Here is a 16,325-nt window from a genome sequence, read left to right as displayed (position 1 = left end):
ATCATTATTCAAACCTAATGAACATGTACTCTTCCCTTAATAAATTTAAACCAATAATAGTAAAACTGGATTTTTAAAAATAGTTTTTTTTTTGTTGAAAACTAGCCGTGTGGTAACTGTTAATAACCGCCGAAACTGGTGTAAGGACGCTAGTACAAAACCGTCCGGTCAAAAATCAGGAAACTCTACACAAAACGAGGGCAGCCTTGTATCCTGCAACCATCCTTTCCTCTATAAATTTGGAACTCCGACAAATTCCTTTCTCAATTTTCCTTCTCGACACACAGAAAACCAGAGCTTGGGATCTCTTCTTCAGGACCCATCTTACTCGCTAGAGCGGTTTTCCGAGTAAAAGGATCGGAAAACCGCTCAATGCCTGAGTTCCCACCGTTCCCAAATCTTCTTCTCTCGCCATACTGGATTCCGGCTATTGTTCGGGCGCTTTCAGCACGGTCGAGGCTACGAGCCCTTACTGGTAAACGCAGAAAAACCAAAAGAAAACACAAACTTATCCTCTTATCTTCCTTTTCTCAATTCTCTGATCTTCGCTTCTGTTCTTTTTAAAGCTTCACCACTCTCTGATCCAAAGGACTTCTTTTTCCCGGTAATCCGGCAAAAGAGATCAAACCAGTTCTCCAATCGTACCATACTCTTCTCTGGTTTCATTTCCTCGTGTGCAGGCAGCCTTTTTTTTCTTTTCTTTTTCTTTCAATGATTTTGATCCTTTTTGTCCTTAAATTTATCAAGAATCTCTCTATGCGTTTGCGATTCTCATAACCCTTATCAAGATCAAGATTTTCTGCAATTACCCGCGTCTCTCCTCTTTCTTTCTTTCTTTACATTCAACACCAAGAAAGAAAATGGCTGTGAAGGGGATAAAATCTCAGCCTCCAAAGCAATGGGTGAAGGGTAATGTTGTAGGATCTGGATCCTTCGGCATCGTCAGTCTGGCGATGAACAAGTGCAACGGGGAACTTTTCGTGGTAAAATCCGCGCCTTCAGGGAATGCTATGCAATGCTTGGAGAAGGAGGCGAGCATCCTGGAGAACCTCAATTCACCACACGTAGTCAGATGTCTCGGACATGCTCTCTCAGAAGAAGCAAATGGTGTCAAGAACTTCAACATTTTTATGGAGTACATGGCTGGCGGAAGCCTATCCGATGTCTCCGACAAGTTCGGCGGCATTCTAGATGAATCTGTGATTCGTTTGTATACTAGAGAAATCCTCCAGGGAGTCGCCTACCTGCACAGGAGTGGGATCGTGCACAGCGATCTCAAATGCAAAAATGTGCTCTTGGGCTCCTCTGGTAATGTGAAATTGGCCGACTTCGGGAGTGCCAGGAAGTTGAAGTCTCCCGGAGGCGACTGTTCCAATGAAAAATCCTGTCAAACCTTATCTGGCTCACCCTTGTGGATGGCCCCCGAAGTCCTGAGAAAAGAAAGGCCAGATTTTGCAGCCGACATTTGGTCTCTTGGCTGCACAGTTATTGAAATGGCGAGTGGGAGGCCTCCTTGGGCCGATCAGGTGTTCGACCCAATGGCCGCCATTTTCAAAATTGCTTGCGGCAAGGACACCCCTGCATTTCCCGCCGATCTTTCTGAAGAAGGTTTAGATTTTTTGAGAAAATGTTTGCAGAGAGACCCAAAGTCGAGATGGACCTGTGAACAGCTTCTTACCCATCCATTTGTTTCAAAGAAATCTTCAGGGACGTGTTTTGCGGAAGACCCGGAGGACTCCTTCTCGCCGACGAGCATCCTAGACGTCAATGATTGGGACTCAGAGATGTCAGATGGATCAGAATCACCGGACGGAACAGAGTTCTTAACAAGGACGCCATTTTCGATGCCCCCAAGAAAACTGCAACACAGGCTAAGTGATCTTCCAGAATCAGATAACTGGATTGATGTTAGATCGGACTGAACAGTAGATTGACAATCGACTGTGCTTTTTCTCTGTCCGACATCCTCAAGTAATATCCTTGACATCAAACCCCCCATTAGGACCAAACCCGTGTAAATTATCTTAGGTATAGACTTGGTGACCCAAATGGACTTGTTTGTAATGAGACCCTTTTGGTGCTACCCCTTTTCATGTGTTTCTCACCAATGCTGTATCTGTTTTAATAAAATAAAATTAAAAAAAGTTGTAAATGGAAAGCATTTGTTTAGGATAAAAAAAATTTCATCCTAATTTATCTCACAAAAATTAAATGAGATATGAAAGATATTTTTCCATTAATTTACTAATAAGGAAGAAATGAACAAAAAACATTTATTTTGAGTGATTTTTTTTACATTGATTTTTTTTTTTTTGAATTGTAATATCATTTTATTTTTCATTTGGATTCAATAAGAACCAAGGAGAAAAGTAATATGAAGAACTAAAAGGAGCTTATTTTTACTAGAATTTTTTTTTACGAATAGTTTATTTATCGATAATGTTGCATATGCATTATGATTATTTTCTTTTCTTTTCTTTTTTAAATAGAGATCTTTGATTTGTGGATAAAAATAGCCCTATAATTTTTACAGTGAGGCATGAATACAACAAGCGTGATTTTTTTTTTTTTTAGAGAAACTACTATTCGAGTTAAAGGTCCATGAAATTATTCATGATGATATTAGTCCATCAAACGGTTTCTGATCACAAGAGACCTCGTTGAACACTTGACACAAATACCATTTTATAAAGATAACTCTTCTTATCTAAAGTGGTTGAAGGAAGATACTTTAGTCAAAAGTTGCTTGATTAATAGCATGGAAGAACTAGTTACTAATAACTTTGTTCACTGAATACAACTAAATATATGTTGACAATTTGTTCGAAATTATATTCCACTCCTGACAGACTTCAAAAAGTTTATAACATCTTTCAAGAGATGTACATGACAAAGCAAGGTGACAATTTTCATGAGTACTTTACTAGATTTTAGAGGCCTCTTAAAAGAGTGACAAAGAAGACCTTCGAGGAAAATATTACTTGTCCTGAAGCTCCAATACATGTATATAGCTTAGGATTGGAATTTGGTTAGCTATACTCTTAAAAAGCTAAAGTTCTTGAGATTTTGCTATTTGACTTGACTCTTGGTCTTCGAGTCTTCAATCTCTCCACATAGGTGCATCTTCAAGACAACTTGACACTTCATTTGGCACGAGGTCTTGGTTTTGATTTTTTTGGTTTTCCTCATAGAGCTTGAATTTGTGTCACTTGAAGGAAATGCATCTCAAATGCTTGAATTTTAAATATTAGATCAATAGCTTGAGTTTTGTTGTCATTAAAATGTTGGACATGAGTCAACCTAGGTCAACAAAAGGAATTATCATATAGGTATCAATCATAAATCTTTTCATCAATGTTATTATTGCAAAAAAATTGGGCACATTAAGAGTTGATGTAGACTTAAGAAAAACATGTAAAGTTTGTTGAGGAAGAAAAACCATCAGGAAATTTTTATTTCTTACTTATGTTGAAAAATCAAGTTTAGTATTTTCAAATTTCTATTCTTTTAAGAGTTTTAAGAGTTGTTTAATTGTTATAGAATTTATCTTTAAGTAGTTGTTTACTTTGATTATGATTAGGATTCTATTCTGGATGTAACTGGGATTTGGATAGTTTATTTTCTTTATGATTCCTATGTATTTCCTCTGTTATAAATAAATGCGCAATGTACTTAGTTTATATAACCACACAACAATCAATTAATTATTTTCTTTCTCTAGAAATTCAACATGGTATGAAAGCAGGTTCTATGAGTTGACTTGGTTAACCTAGCAGAGACAAATGTGATATTTCCTATCTATTATCTCTATTAGTTTAGGTTTTTATTCTACTTTTTCTTCGTCATTGATGTTTTGCGTGTTCCTAATACTCTTCTTTTGGAGTTTGCACCTTTATTAAAAATTTATATTGATGGAAAGTTCTTTAAGTCTATTTTCCAACACAAAAAGAATTTCAGTGATTGAAGTTTTCTACAAAATAAAAATTGATAGTTGAAGTAGCAAAGGTTAGGCAGTAGGAAAGGTTTGAGTGCAAAAAACTTTGTTTTTCAAGATAGTTTATGCTATCAAGAATGAGATTTTGTATGAAAAATTATATCTAAAACTAAAGTGCATTGAATAAATTATTTTTCAATATAATGTTTCCTGAGAGATATATAAAAATCAAAAGAACCAAAGGTCAAAATGGTAGCCAGTTGCATGCGGGAATCCAAATTTGAAGTCGATTTTTTCCTTCTCTTTTGAGTTGTTATTCTTATTTTATTCCCCTATTGTTGTTACTGCTTGATTATACCTTAAACTTATTTTCTTTGGTGTTTCTAATTTTTTTTTGAAAGGGTTGTTGTTGGTTATTAGTCCTTGCTTTGCTATTAAGCATTTTTTGCTTAAAATTTCATGCTCCATTGTTTTGTTGTTGATGTTTATTCATGCAAAGTGACGTCTTTTTCTATTATTTCATGAATTTCAAAACCCCCTCTAATCTAATCTTATTCATCTTTGTCCCTAGATTTGAAAATCAAAACTTTATTTTTTGTTGCAGCTATGTATGGTCGATTAATTGTGGTTCCATTGATCGATCAAACATTATAAATTTTCTTCTAATCTCTATCTTACCGATCAATTGGGGTCCCATTGATTGATCATACATTATAAATTGTTTCTTCTGGCATCTATTTGATCAATCATCCTTTATAACCTTTGTCTGATATTGGTCTTCTCCTTCTAATTGTCATTTTGTTATTTATACCTACCTTTCATCCCCCATAACTTTTTTTATTTTGTGTACCTTTTCCTACCATCTCTTTTTACTTTGGACTCTCTCTTACCTTTTCAAGCCAATCCCTTGTTGGGTTTCTTATCTTGGTTCCTATTTTGTTACTATATATGGGTGATCTTTTGTTCGTTATGTATCCTTAAGTGGGTTTCTACTACTATCAGCATCCTTTGAGTGGGTGATCTTTTGTTCGTTATGTATCCTTAAGTGAGTTTCTACTACTATCAGCATCCTTTGAGTGGGTGATCTTTTGTTCGTTATGTATCCTTAAGTGGGTTTCTACTACTATCAGCATCCTTTGAGTGACAGACATTACCTTTCTTAGTGATTATTATCACTATTTTGCATTCAAAATTGTGTTATATTTTACTCTTTTCTTTGTTTATCATCCATATTTCTACTATTTAGTGAGAGCTTGTGTCCATAAAGGTGACCTTTCATTTATACATGCTAAAGTTTTGTCATCATAACAAAATTGGGAGATTGTGCTTAGGTTGATTGAACTTCCTAATTTTGATGATAAAAAAAACTTAAAGTTACTGAGCTCATATTGTAATTATGTATTTCAGAAAGAAGAAATGATTGTTGCCTTTTGTTAAAAGTCGAGGATGGCACCCTTGTAATTATACCTTTAGAGTTAGTCCTATTGCCAAAGGGTATTTATGTAACCTGTTTTAAGAAGGTATAAAAGGCCTTCTATCTATATTCTCTATTCGCACTAGAGCATCTCGTCCCTACCTCAACTCTCCTCCTCTTCTCACAACCATGTTTCTCTTCCTTCTTCTTCCACCTCTTATTCAAAGGCTCTTAAAGGTTAATGAAATCCTAAGATTTTAACACCATCAAGAGATACATGTAAAGACTATAAGGAAGAATTGATTAAATCGACATATAAGACTTCAAGCAAAATGAAAAACAAGTTATATTGAAGAAACACCTACAAAGAATAAAGTGAAGACTTGAATAACTAGAGTCTAAACATCTTACACATTCTCAAGAACTCTGGCCTTTTTAAGAAGACAATCAGCCAATTTCCAAAATTTGTCTAAGAGTACGAATTGAACCACTAGAGCATCAAAGTTTTCTTTTTTAAACCATGTTTTAAAATATCATATGAAAGCTTTAGAAAGGTTTCATCCTCACATTTTGGCCTTTCCCATCCTTTGAACTTCAATTGAAAATTTTCCAACAAGTATGATCGTTTAACCCTAAAGAAAGTTTATTCTATTTTTATGTGAATATTATATATTTTCTTAGATTAATGTCAAAACCAATTACATTTTGAATCGTGCTTACTCACTTTATATTAATAGATATTTTAAAAATAAAAAAATTTAAAATTTAAAAATATTTCTATTCCTTCTTTATTTTTTTAGTCGATGGCCTTAATTTTGATTTATACTCTTTTAAAAATATATAAATATTTAATTTTTATCTTTTTTTAGCACATCCAAATAAGAAACTAAATAGAAAAGACTAGAGAGACTTTGCAGTTTTGTGCAAAGCCACTTGTCGGATGATGACAAACCTGAAGCACGTCGTTGCCCTTTTTCCTCCTCCCACCCTCCAAAATAAAATAAAATAAAATAAAATAATTAAAAATAGAAGAAATTTTCATCATTTTTAGCAACCTATGACACACCAGAGTAGATGAACCAACAAGTCGAAGGTTTCCAATCCATGCCCCCACAACCATTTGCAAGGTTCCCATATTAAGGTTTTTCATTACCTGGCTTAGAGAAGGGAGGCAAATGAAACTAGGGGGGTTAGTTCATTTACCTAGTGTAAGTGAAAATGAAAGTGAATCACTTGTTGGTGTTAGCGTGGTATATGTAAAGTGCACTGGAAACTCCTTTCCTATATTAGTGCCCAAAATGAAAATTTTAGTTTAAACAAGATAATGAGTTACTTTGTATAATATACCTAAATAGCTAATTAACCTAAACAAACATGATTACTACACTAATAAGTAATTTAATGTACTAATTAATTAAATAAGATATTTCATTAAAAAATTAAGATAGATTGCGGTTTAGTCTAAATTAATACAATAATTCACACACCACAAATGAACACCAAAGTTTTGTTATCCAAGTTTGGGAAATTCCACTAGTTCAACCCTAATAATAGCTAGGGAGATTTTCAACTGATCCTAATATGTTTAAAATATGGATATGCATGTTTGAAACACGTTAAAGATGCAAGTGACATATGGATCCAAACCTTTTAAAGAGAATAACAAATGCTCATTATATTCTCGAGTGACCGTGCGGTGACATATTTACCCGAGTCAACACAAGCCATTATTTTTGCCAATTTATAAAAAGCTGACCTAACCATCATAGATGATTGTAAAATGATTTATCTTGCGTCACGGGCTATATTTTCATAAGAAATGACTTATGGGTTGGGAGTCAACACTCGATTAAAAATCCCCCAGCCCCCCCTTTCTCGATGAAAGCAAAACCTGATATATAAAAACTAAAAAGAGTTTACAAAACCTAAAAATCACAGAGACTTTTAAGAATTATCTCTTTCTACATTGGTGCATTTCCATTTTAGATGCATATTTTTTTCTTAAATAACAAACTCGAGACTATTTCGAATTCTCTCGCTCTACATTTGTGCATTTCCATTTTAGATGTATACTTTTTCTTAAATCAAAACTTGAGTTTTCAGTTTTCCTTCATCTCCTCGTAAACAAAAACGATAAGGCAAATAGGTCACAACGAAATGAAAATTTTAGAGTTTAAGTATGGAAAAAATTAAAAATAGATAAATAAAAATTAAATTTTTTAATAGTAATGAATATAATAAATAAATAGTATTTTAATAATAACATAAGACAAATTCTTAAGTAGTATAAATTAAATATATTTTCACAAAATAAAAAATCATTAGTTTAATTAATTATAAAAAATTACTTGATCAAATGCTTACTTTAACAATATTTTAATTATCACTAATTTGATATAGTAATAAAAATATTTAATATAATAAATAAATATTATATTTTGTTAATAACATAAGATAGATTTTTACATAGTATAAATTAATAATATATTGCAAAAAAGTAGAAATTTATGGGTTTAACTAATTATAAAAATAGGATAATTAAACAAAAATACTTGAACAAAGGTTTATTTTAAGAATGTTCTAATTATCACTCTTAAATCACTAATTTAATATATAATAAAAATAATTAATATAATAAATAAATAAATATAATATTTTATTAATAACATAAGATAGATTTTTACATAGTTGAAATTAATGATGTGAGGGAGGCCGAGAGGGAGCATCGACACGAGGGAAAGTGGATGAACAAGGAATTTGGTAGGAATCCTAATTCACCCACTTTACTCAGGAGTGAGTTCAAGTGAATGAACGGATTCATCCAGTTCAACTCGCCTTCGATGTGCGCACTAACGCGTTCGGGTCAAGTGATAGTGTAATCACTTACACTTTTATTTGACTCGCGCACGTACTAATACCCCCTTAGAAATGTTTTTTGTTTTCACTAAAATAATGTTTTCATACCTAGATTCTTAGACTCTTCCATATGAATTATGTTTCTTAACAAAAACATTGAGGAACATCAAAATTTCACTTTCACTGGTAAAAACAAGCACGAACTTGTAGAATAGGACAAGATCGATACATTGTACATACCAAGTTATGCAGTTCATATAAATATATAACAAATAAATATTAAGAAACAATATATGAAGATGACATTATATTATCTAATATTTTCGGTATAGAGGATACCAAGTCTCATTTTTCTGCACATTTTCAAACTAAAAACTTGGGACCATTGAAATATTTTATCGACATTGAAGTGGCGAAAAGTAAAGAAGGTGTTGTGATGACACAATGTAAGTATGTCATAGATATGCTTCAAGAGTATGGATTGTTGGGAGCCAAACTAGTTGATACCATGGGGACAAGAATATTACCATGAGACACATACTTTGATGTTGGGAGATTTGGAACATTCTTTGTATCTTGATGTTTACTAGCCCAATAGATGCGTTGTGAATTCTTTTCAACCAATTGTTTCATCAAATTTGATCCTCTTTGAAGTAATAAGAATCGCATGTCTACTTCTGAATCAGTTTCAAGCCTTGTGGATTTCTCAACATCATCGTCGAACAACATAGCCAAAAATTCGTAGCTTAACTTTCATCTGAACAAAGAAGCATGATTCACATGCAAAAGGGTTATTCACTATATGAATATCACTAACTTGTTTTATGGTCATCATGAGTCAAATAGGAAAATAATATGAATTTGATTTAGTACAATATATGCTTTCACCGACTCAAGAACATCGGCCTTGACCCCATTAAGACTGACATAAGAAGAAGGGTAAGAGCAATTGAAATGTTAAAATAGAGGTGCTTAGTTTTTGTGCTTCATTTTGAGTCCTTTTATTTCTTCATCTAGGAACCATCAGAATTTGATTTTGGATTGCCATGAGCAAGATCCCAAAAAGATTTAGTACTCAAAGAGGTGGTCTCTGTTTCTAGAATTGCTTTCATATAAGACAAAGCATCCATGAAGAGTAACTCTTGCCATTGATCCTTCAGATCCTGAAGCAATGAATAATAGACTTGAGTAAAGTTTCAAGAACATGCAATAGAGGCAGTAACAAAATTGTAAACTAGAAACAGGAAACTAAAGCTCAGTAAGATTCACATCATCAACCTTGAAAGAAACTAATATGAAAAGTTTAAATTTACAATAAACAACTAACAAGAGAAATTGAGACACCAATGAGAAATATTATATAATTATTAGAAAATGCTTCAGCAAATTATGAGTTGCATATAAAGAAACTCGGAGTATCCAATGAGAAATTTCTTCTGATACTCTTTTTTAAAGGATGACATCTTCTCCTCTTTATCAGGGTTCCTCATCTCTTTGATACCTTTTGCTTCTCAAGTGAGATGTCTTGAATTTCAAGATATGCCAAATACTGATATTAGAGGTGTCAATTTTACCAAATAATTGGTCTACCACCCCTTCATTTGTATACAGAAACAGAAGAAAAATCCTTTACAGAGTAAGGATGGGTACTTTTACCTCTTTACCACTTACCATTTATTAAACAGAATGATACGAGTAATGCTTATTTTGTAACCAGTTACCCCATTACCCATTTAAGTTTTAAGGGCAATTTGTAATTTATTCTATGAGTATATTAATGTCAAAAGAACCGTAATTTAATTCCCCTCCTCGAATTGCCACCCAAATTTCCTCCTCGTAGACAAACAAATATGCTAATGTAAGACAAGTACAAGTTGTAACTTTATGACTGCACTAGTTTTTTTCAAGTGATCTATTTTTTGTAACTTTTTATTTTTTAATGGCAGAGGACAATATGTAAGTCAATGGCTGTATTAATCTTTTGAAAGACCCAGATGTCCTTCAACATTTGATTCAACAAAATGTTCTTGTTAAATTTTTATAGATTTTTATCAAATTTTATAATTTATCCATTTATCGTTTGATAAACAAGTAATGAAGAGTTATTTCTGTAACCAGACAGAACCAAAACAAATTGGGTAATAGAATACCCTTACTTTATTTTTTACTTTACACTCTTGGACATCAGTTATCTCCTTGGAACTTGGTTGTGTTTGTAACAGACTTTGGGCTGTCTGGTTGGGTATAGGTTGTGGAACCATGCTCTTCATTGCACAATCTCTAGATTGAGAGGGAGAGAGAGAGAGCATAAGATACACCTTTACTAATATGTGAGAGAAACAAACCTGGATGGACTCTGATGACAGTAGATAGTCACAAATGCAGATACCAGGTAGCCAAGGAACAAGAATTCTTCTAGGAAATAAGAGATTGCATGGCTTTCTGTTTCCAAAGTAGTCAAATTATACAACCAAATAACAAAACAGCAGATTGGGCACAACACATTGATCCTAGCATAAAAGTAAATAACAATCTTTTTTCTTTGGTGGGTTACTTTCTCTCACCTTTAACAAATTGAAAATTACTCTTAATCTCACAGGATTTGTATCTCAATAATCACTATGCTCACTTTCTTGATATTTTTACCAAAGAAGGACAATAATACCATTTTTTATTTTTATAAATTAATTTAACATTTATTTACAAAAATACAAGGGAGGAAGCTTCTCTTCTCCTTTCTTCCAAACTCAGGAGGAAGGAAAAGGGAGTGGTAGAGTCCCTCCTCTACTCTGAGGGTTAGAAGGAGAGGGTCAACATGGGGGTGTCAGAGGGAAGAAGGGGAGGTGTACAATACCTCCTATCCTCTGATAGACAGAAAGAAAGGGTTGACACTCTCTCTAAAGTAAAGGAGGAAAAGCAGGTATCCCTCATATCAAGGCTATATCAGTCTTAATTTGATGGTTGTTCTTGGGAAAATCCAGGGCCAATAAAGTTTGGAGTGATTAGAAGGAACGATGGAGTTGTTGCTCTAATCCTTCTGAGGACCTTTTGGGTCATACGAATCCTATTTTGGCAGAGATAATGTTGCTCTGCATGCATAAGACTATTTATCAAGTCCCTTAGCGAGAAGGTGACCCCAACGCTTTCAGTAACTGGTGCATAGATCCTCCCTAGAGACACTGGAATATTTATCATGAAATTTGTGATCTTTGAAGAAAGTGTTTGTAAAATGGTCTCATGTAAATATATCTGCAAATGATATTGGAGATTGTTCAGCTAAGACAGTCAACCAGCAATCACTGTCTTGGTCGATCCTCTTCTAGCTGTAATCTTACATTTTTGCTTGGGAAATTACCATTTAAAAAAAAAAAATAATAATAATAAAGGAGAGCAGAACTTCCCCTTCTCCCACATGGCAGTGGTTTTTCACCCCAACACCTTGTGGGGAGAGAGTGAGAGCCCTGCCCTTCCCCTTCCTATGAGAGGAGGGGTGCCACCCCACCCTTTCATTCCTGACAACATAGAGGAGTAGAGAAGGTGGGCCCCTCTTCCACCACTTTTTTACCTCCCAACGTCAATGATGGAACAAGGTTGTTTTAAAGTTTTGCTACATGTTCAAGGAAATAAAATAGCAATTATGATGTTAACATAAAAAAAAATTCAATTGAAGATCCATTAAAATCAGTGCCAAATCTCTTCTTTGTAATTTTTTTTTAAATTAGGGCACCACAATTTCTTTGGTTGCTCATTGTTGACAAGCTCTCAATTAAAAGGTGCATCAGTCCCACCGAGTGAAACCATACTTTAACCTGAACAAGTGGTGTCGATTGCACATCAAAATTGATGAAAAGTTCGTATGCTGGGCAATTAGAACAATGTCAAGTTTGCCTTAATCCATGCAAGGTGAGCTTGTGAATAGGCTTCTTAGGAGAAGCAACACTTCCAAATTTTCTTTCATCCTCAACTTTGAACCTTGAATTTTCTAATGTACTCAAGCTATTGATTATATCAACCTGACACAGAGAGAAAGAGAGAGAGAGAGAGAAATAGAGAGGTTTTTGTAGAATAAGAATCTCCAGGAAAGGTGGAATCACAAAACTTGGAGGAGAAGAACAAAACGAATGTGTTATCGCTAGTTCTTTGGCATGTTAAAAAAATTTATCTTGTTGGGGAAGAGACAGTTGGCTGTATGAGATGTGCACTATATGAGTTTGTCAATAATTAGATGCAATCCCCTTGTAATTTACTCGTTCGAGCTCTCTTTTAATAAAATTCAACATCATTTCAAAAAAATAATAATAATTAGATGCATTAACTCCTTTTATTGTAATGATTAGATGGCTAATTGTTAGAATGAGTGGTTGTTTATTCTCATCCTAGCTTCACTCTACTTATCACTTAATCTTATGTTGATATTTTTTGCAGTTAATGTGCAGTCATTGTCAGGGTCTCCAGCTAACTTCAAGGTTTAAACGGGCATTATTGAAGCCACATGAGAGAATCATGGCCCTGGATCTTCCTCATGGAGGGCATCTTTCCCATGGATATCAGGTAGTCAGGCTTCCTGAAAAAACTTTTTTGCTAGGAAGTTTAGTGAGTTATGCATATTTTCGGGAGGCGAGTATGATACTTTGACAACAATTGCTCTTGGATGGCCTACTTGATTGTGTTATATTGGCCTTTTTAGTTGTTTCATGGTGCATGTCTTTAAATAATCTGGAATGACTGCAAAAGAGTTCATATGAAGCTCTGCTTGCATTTCCCAGCCTCGGATATGGTTTTTTTTTAATGAGTTAGCAAATCTTTTATCGATAAAATATGTTATTTCATGAATGGAAAAGGGATGCTTTATAAGTTTGTGCTCAAAGATGAATGCAGTTTGCAAATATGTTTATCACCCAAAAGAAAAGTATAAAAAGTTTAAGGACCATCTTATACTTCATTTAAACAACTGTCAAGGAGGATAAATATTCATATAACAATTCCAAGAGAGTTGTCTAAGACAATTTGACCAAGAAATGTACAAGACACGACTTGAGAATGGATATCTTTGAATCAACATTGAATAACTTACATATATGTGGATTTCTCTTGACAAAAATCCTCAGCATGCCCATCATCATTCTATGGAGCACTTTTGAAAGCTTCTGGAACACCGGCAGCACTTTGCCTCAATGGTCCCTGTTTTAAGTGTGTGACAGTAAATAGCACCTTACAGTTCCTGTTTCAATGAAATAAGATATTTATCTTCAAGATGGTCCAGGTGGCTAAATAGAAATCTGTAAATTTATCTTTTTCAAGATGCTTACATGGAATTTTGCTCCATATATTTTTAATTACTGTAATAACTTATTGCATTAATATGAGGCCTCTGTGACCTATTGCAAAATATTTTATTTGTTGAGTAGACTTCATAACACCTGGCTTTGTATGCAGACTGATATATATATATAGTCTCTTTGGAATTTGCATTGAAGATAAATATTATTGAAGAATTCAGTAGAACTGTGACACCTTTGCTCAACATTATGATACAACCCGATAACAAGAATAAAGATTTTCAAGCCAAAGAAAAGTAACCGGCAGACCTTCACTGCTGAAATCGAAATAAATAAACTCTCCTCTAGTCGACGATGAATCTTCAATAGAGCTAACGAACCCCCCAATAGCCGTAATCACTGAGCACACTTATAATAGAGATGAAAACAAAAACTCCTCTGTCGAAATCGATGTAGAACTCACTGGAAATAGTTGCCGACAACCACTGATATTCGAGAGACCAGTACTCTCCCCGAGCCACGCTCTGAAAACAAAACAACGCACCCCTTCCTCTCCCTCGGCTGGCTCTCTAAATTCCCTCCCAAAACCACTTAAATTGTCAAATTCCCAAAATGCCTCTAACTACATTAATCACCCTCTAATTATCCTTCCAAGTGTTGTTTACTCCTAGAGTAGGTAACACTAATTTGGGATCTATCACATTATCAAGGTCAACAATCTGAGATCAAAGAGAGGCTTTTTCAGCATTGGCAGTAGAGTGGCATTTTGTGGACCACAATTTCAATTTAGCCTTTAAGAGTTTGAGTTTTTGAGGAAAAATCCATCCAGTAGAACTAGGGAAGCTAAATTCTGGCCACCATTTAGCGAGTAGGCATTCAAATTCCTCCATGAGCCAATTCTTAGACCTGAATGGCGCTGGTCCCCACTGCCCAAACATAGTATTCAGTTGTATCAGCCAATGATCAGTGTGTGCACGGTTTAGAACTCTCCTAATCACATTCTTCTATAGCCTGAACCAATCACCATTAGCTAAGAAAGGTCCAACTTGGAAAGGATAGGCTGTTGTTGACCATTAGACCAAGTTAAAGACTTCCCGGATGCTAAGAGTATTTACTTGCCATCAAAAAATTCTCTCATAGAATTCCCTAGACTCTGATAATTCATCATCCAATTTGTTTTAGATGTTGATTTCAGATTCTGTTGTTGTTTCTTCTCATTCTTTACTTATTAATTGTGCAGAACATTTAGAGACTGGTCTTATTATTGGTGGATGGGACAAGTATGAAGGAGGTCAAATATTTGTTTGGAGCTAACTTAGATGAGCCATTAGTGCTCTCTAGCTCAATGCTCACGGCTAGCCCTAGCTCCCTGGACTCCAGTGGAGGTGGTCAGTCAGGTATACTTTGCTGTAGCCAGGTGGTTAGTTCATTTGAAGGATTATTTGCATTTGGTATAATCAGGGGCAGGAACTGAAGGGTGTGGCTGCTTCCTTCTCTTTGATGTACAAGGTGACTGACGCGAGTTAGTGGGATGAAAACTGAGTAGTGGGTTCACCAGTGGAGAGGGGAAAGTGCTATGGATTTTAACTTTTGTCGCGAACCAGTTCCAACCAGCCTGTCTAATGTACATTGGGGGATATAGAAGGAGCCACCTAGTCACTTCTAGCATTTTTCCAAGATACATTAGGTGAGTTTTCATTCTTGGCTATTCACCATAAACCACAGTTGAAATCCCTAGTGCAAAGAATCTTCATCTCATCTATTTCTTTCAAACTCTCTTCAAGGCTCCTGTAAGAGTCGTTTAACTTCTCGAGTGGAACATGGGCAAACAAACAGTACTCAGGTGCTTGCAGCAGTTTCATAGCAATACATAGTAGCAGCTTCCTCCATCACAAAAGAGGAGGCAGGTAGCAAAAGTCACCAGGATTTTGGCAATGAACTAGGGGAGCAGCAGTTGCTGGCGCTAAAGTTAACACATATCGTCTTAGCAGCAGTTTCATAGCAATACATAGTAGCAGCTTCCTCCATCACATAAGAGGAGGCAGGTAGCAAAAGTCACCAGGATTTTGGCATTGAGCTTGGGGAGCAGCAGTTGCTGGCGCTAAAGGGGAAAAGCGTCAGTCAAGTACCACTCTTCCTCTCTCCCGCATCACTATTCCAATAGAACTCCAGTAATGATATCCATAGCCTGTCTTATTTAGTAAGAGTGGGTTGGGAATAAAGAGCTTATTAAGAATATGGAGTATTTTTGTATAAACAGATTTGAAATGAGAGCAGCAACTACTATGGACCTTATTTGTGTCAAAACTGTACTTCCACACCATCACAAAGAAAGCATACACTCGAAGGAACTTATATTTACAAGAAAATTTACCTCAGTTCTTTAAGAGAAAAGAAAATTTTGACTGCTTCACAATTTCTATTTTCACTTGACACTCGCCAAATTCATTTAGAGCACTTTAATATTTACAAGAATTATAAATGATTAAAAACCTATATAGATAATTATAACATTTCTTTCTGAAACACTAAACATATTGTCACAAGGAAAAGTGAGGCATTAACAGAAATAGCATATTTCAAGAATCACATAAAAAAGAAACTCATATAAAAATATTTTTATTTGTTTTGCTGTTCTGTCGGTAACAGAGACTGTGATTTATTAAATGCCATAAAATTAAGGTGATATTAGTCATGCTTCTAAAAGGTTTAATTGTAACCAAAGGGTCTGTTATCAGCATTTATTGTTTTCTCGTTAGAGAGAGAAGCTACATTCTTTATCATAAGAAAAATCATCAGACCATTTCCTTCACTAAAAAGGAAAAAAAAGACGAATATCAGA

The 16,325-nt window shown here is 34.7% G+C and overlaps 1 protein-coding gene across 1 annotated transcript; it reads left to right on the top strand.

The window, feature by feature from the left end:
* The first annotated feature begins 293 nt into the window (after positions 1–293).
* On the top strand, positions 294–2,105 carry LOC137946992 (mitogen-activated protein kinase kinase kinase 17-like). The gene has a single exon (XM_068793285.1). The coding sequence runs from the start codon at positions 861–863 to the stop codon at positions 1,920–1,922; it is 1,062 nt and encodes a 353-aa protein (XP_068649386.1). The 5' UTR covers positions 294–860; the 3' UTR covers positions 1,923–2,105.
* The last annotated feature ends 14,220 nt before the right edge of the window (positions 2,106–16,325 follow it).

This window comes from Aristolochia californica, unplaced genomic scaffold (assembly GCF_029961685.1).
Source record: "Aristolochia californica isolate CCGP_79_NKW_82.1479 unplaced genomic scaffold, dmAriCali1.0.hap1 SCAF_12, whole genome shotgun sequence".
Taxonomy (NCBI): Eukaryota; Viridiplantae; Streptophyta; class Magnoliopsida; order Piperales; family Aristolochiaceae; genus Aristolochia; species Aristolochia californica.
Note: the sequence above shows the minus strand (reverse complement) of the source record. Positions and strands in the feature narration are given on the sequence as shown.

What these genes read in the sequence shown, in the direction of transcription:
- LOC137946992 (XM_068793285.1), top strand. Translation starts at nt 861, where the DNA reads ATGGCTGTGAAGGGGATAAAATCTCAGCCTCCAAAGCAATGGGTGAAG.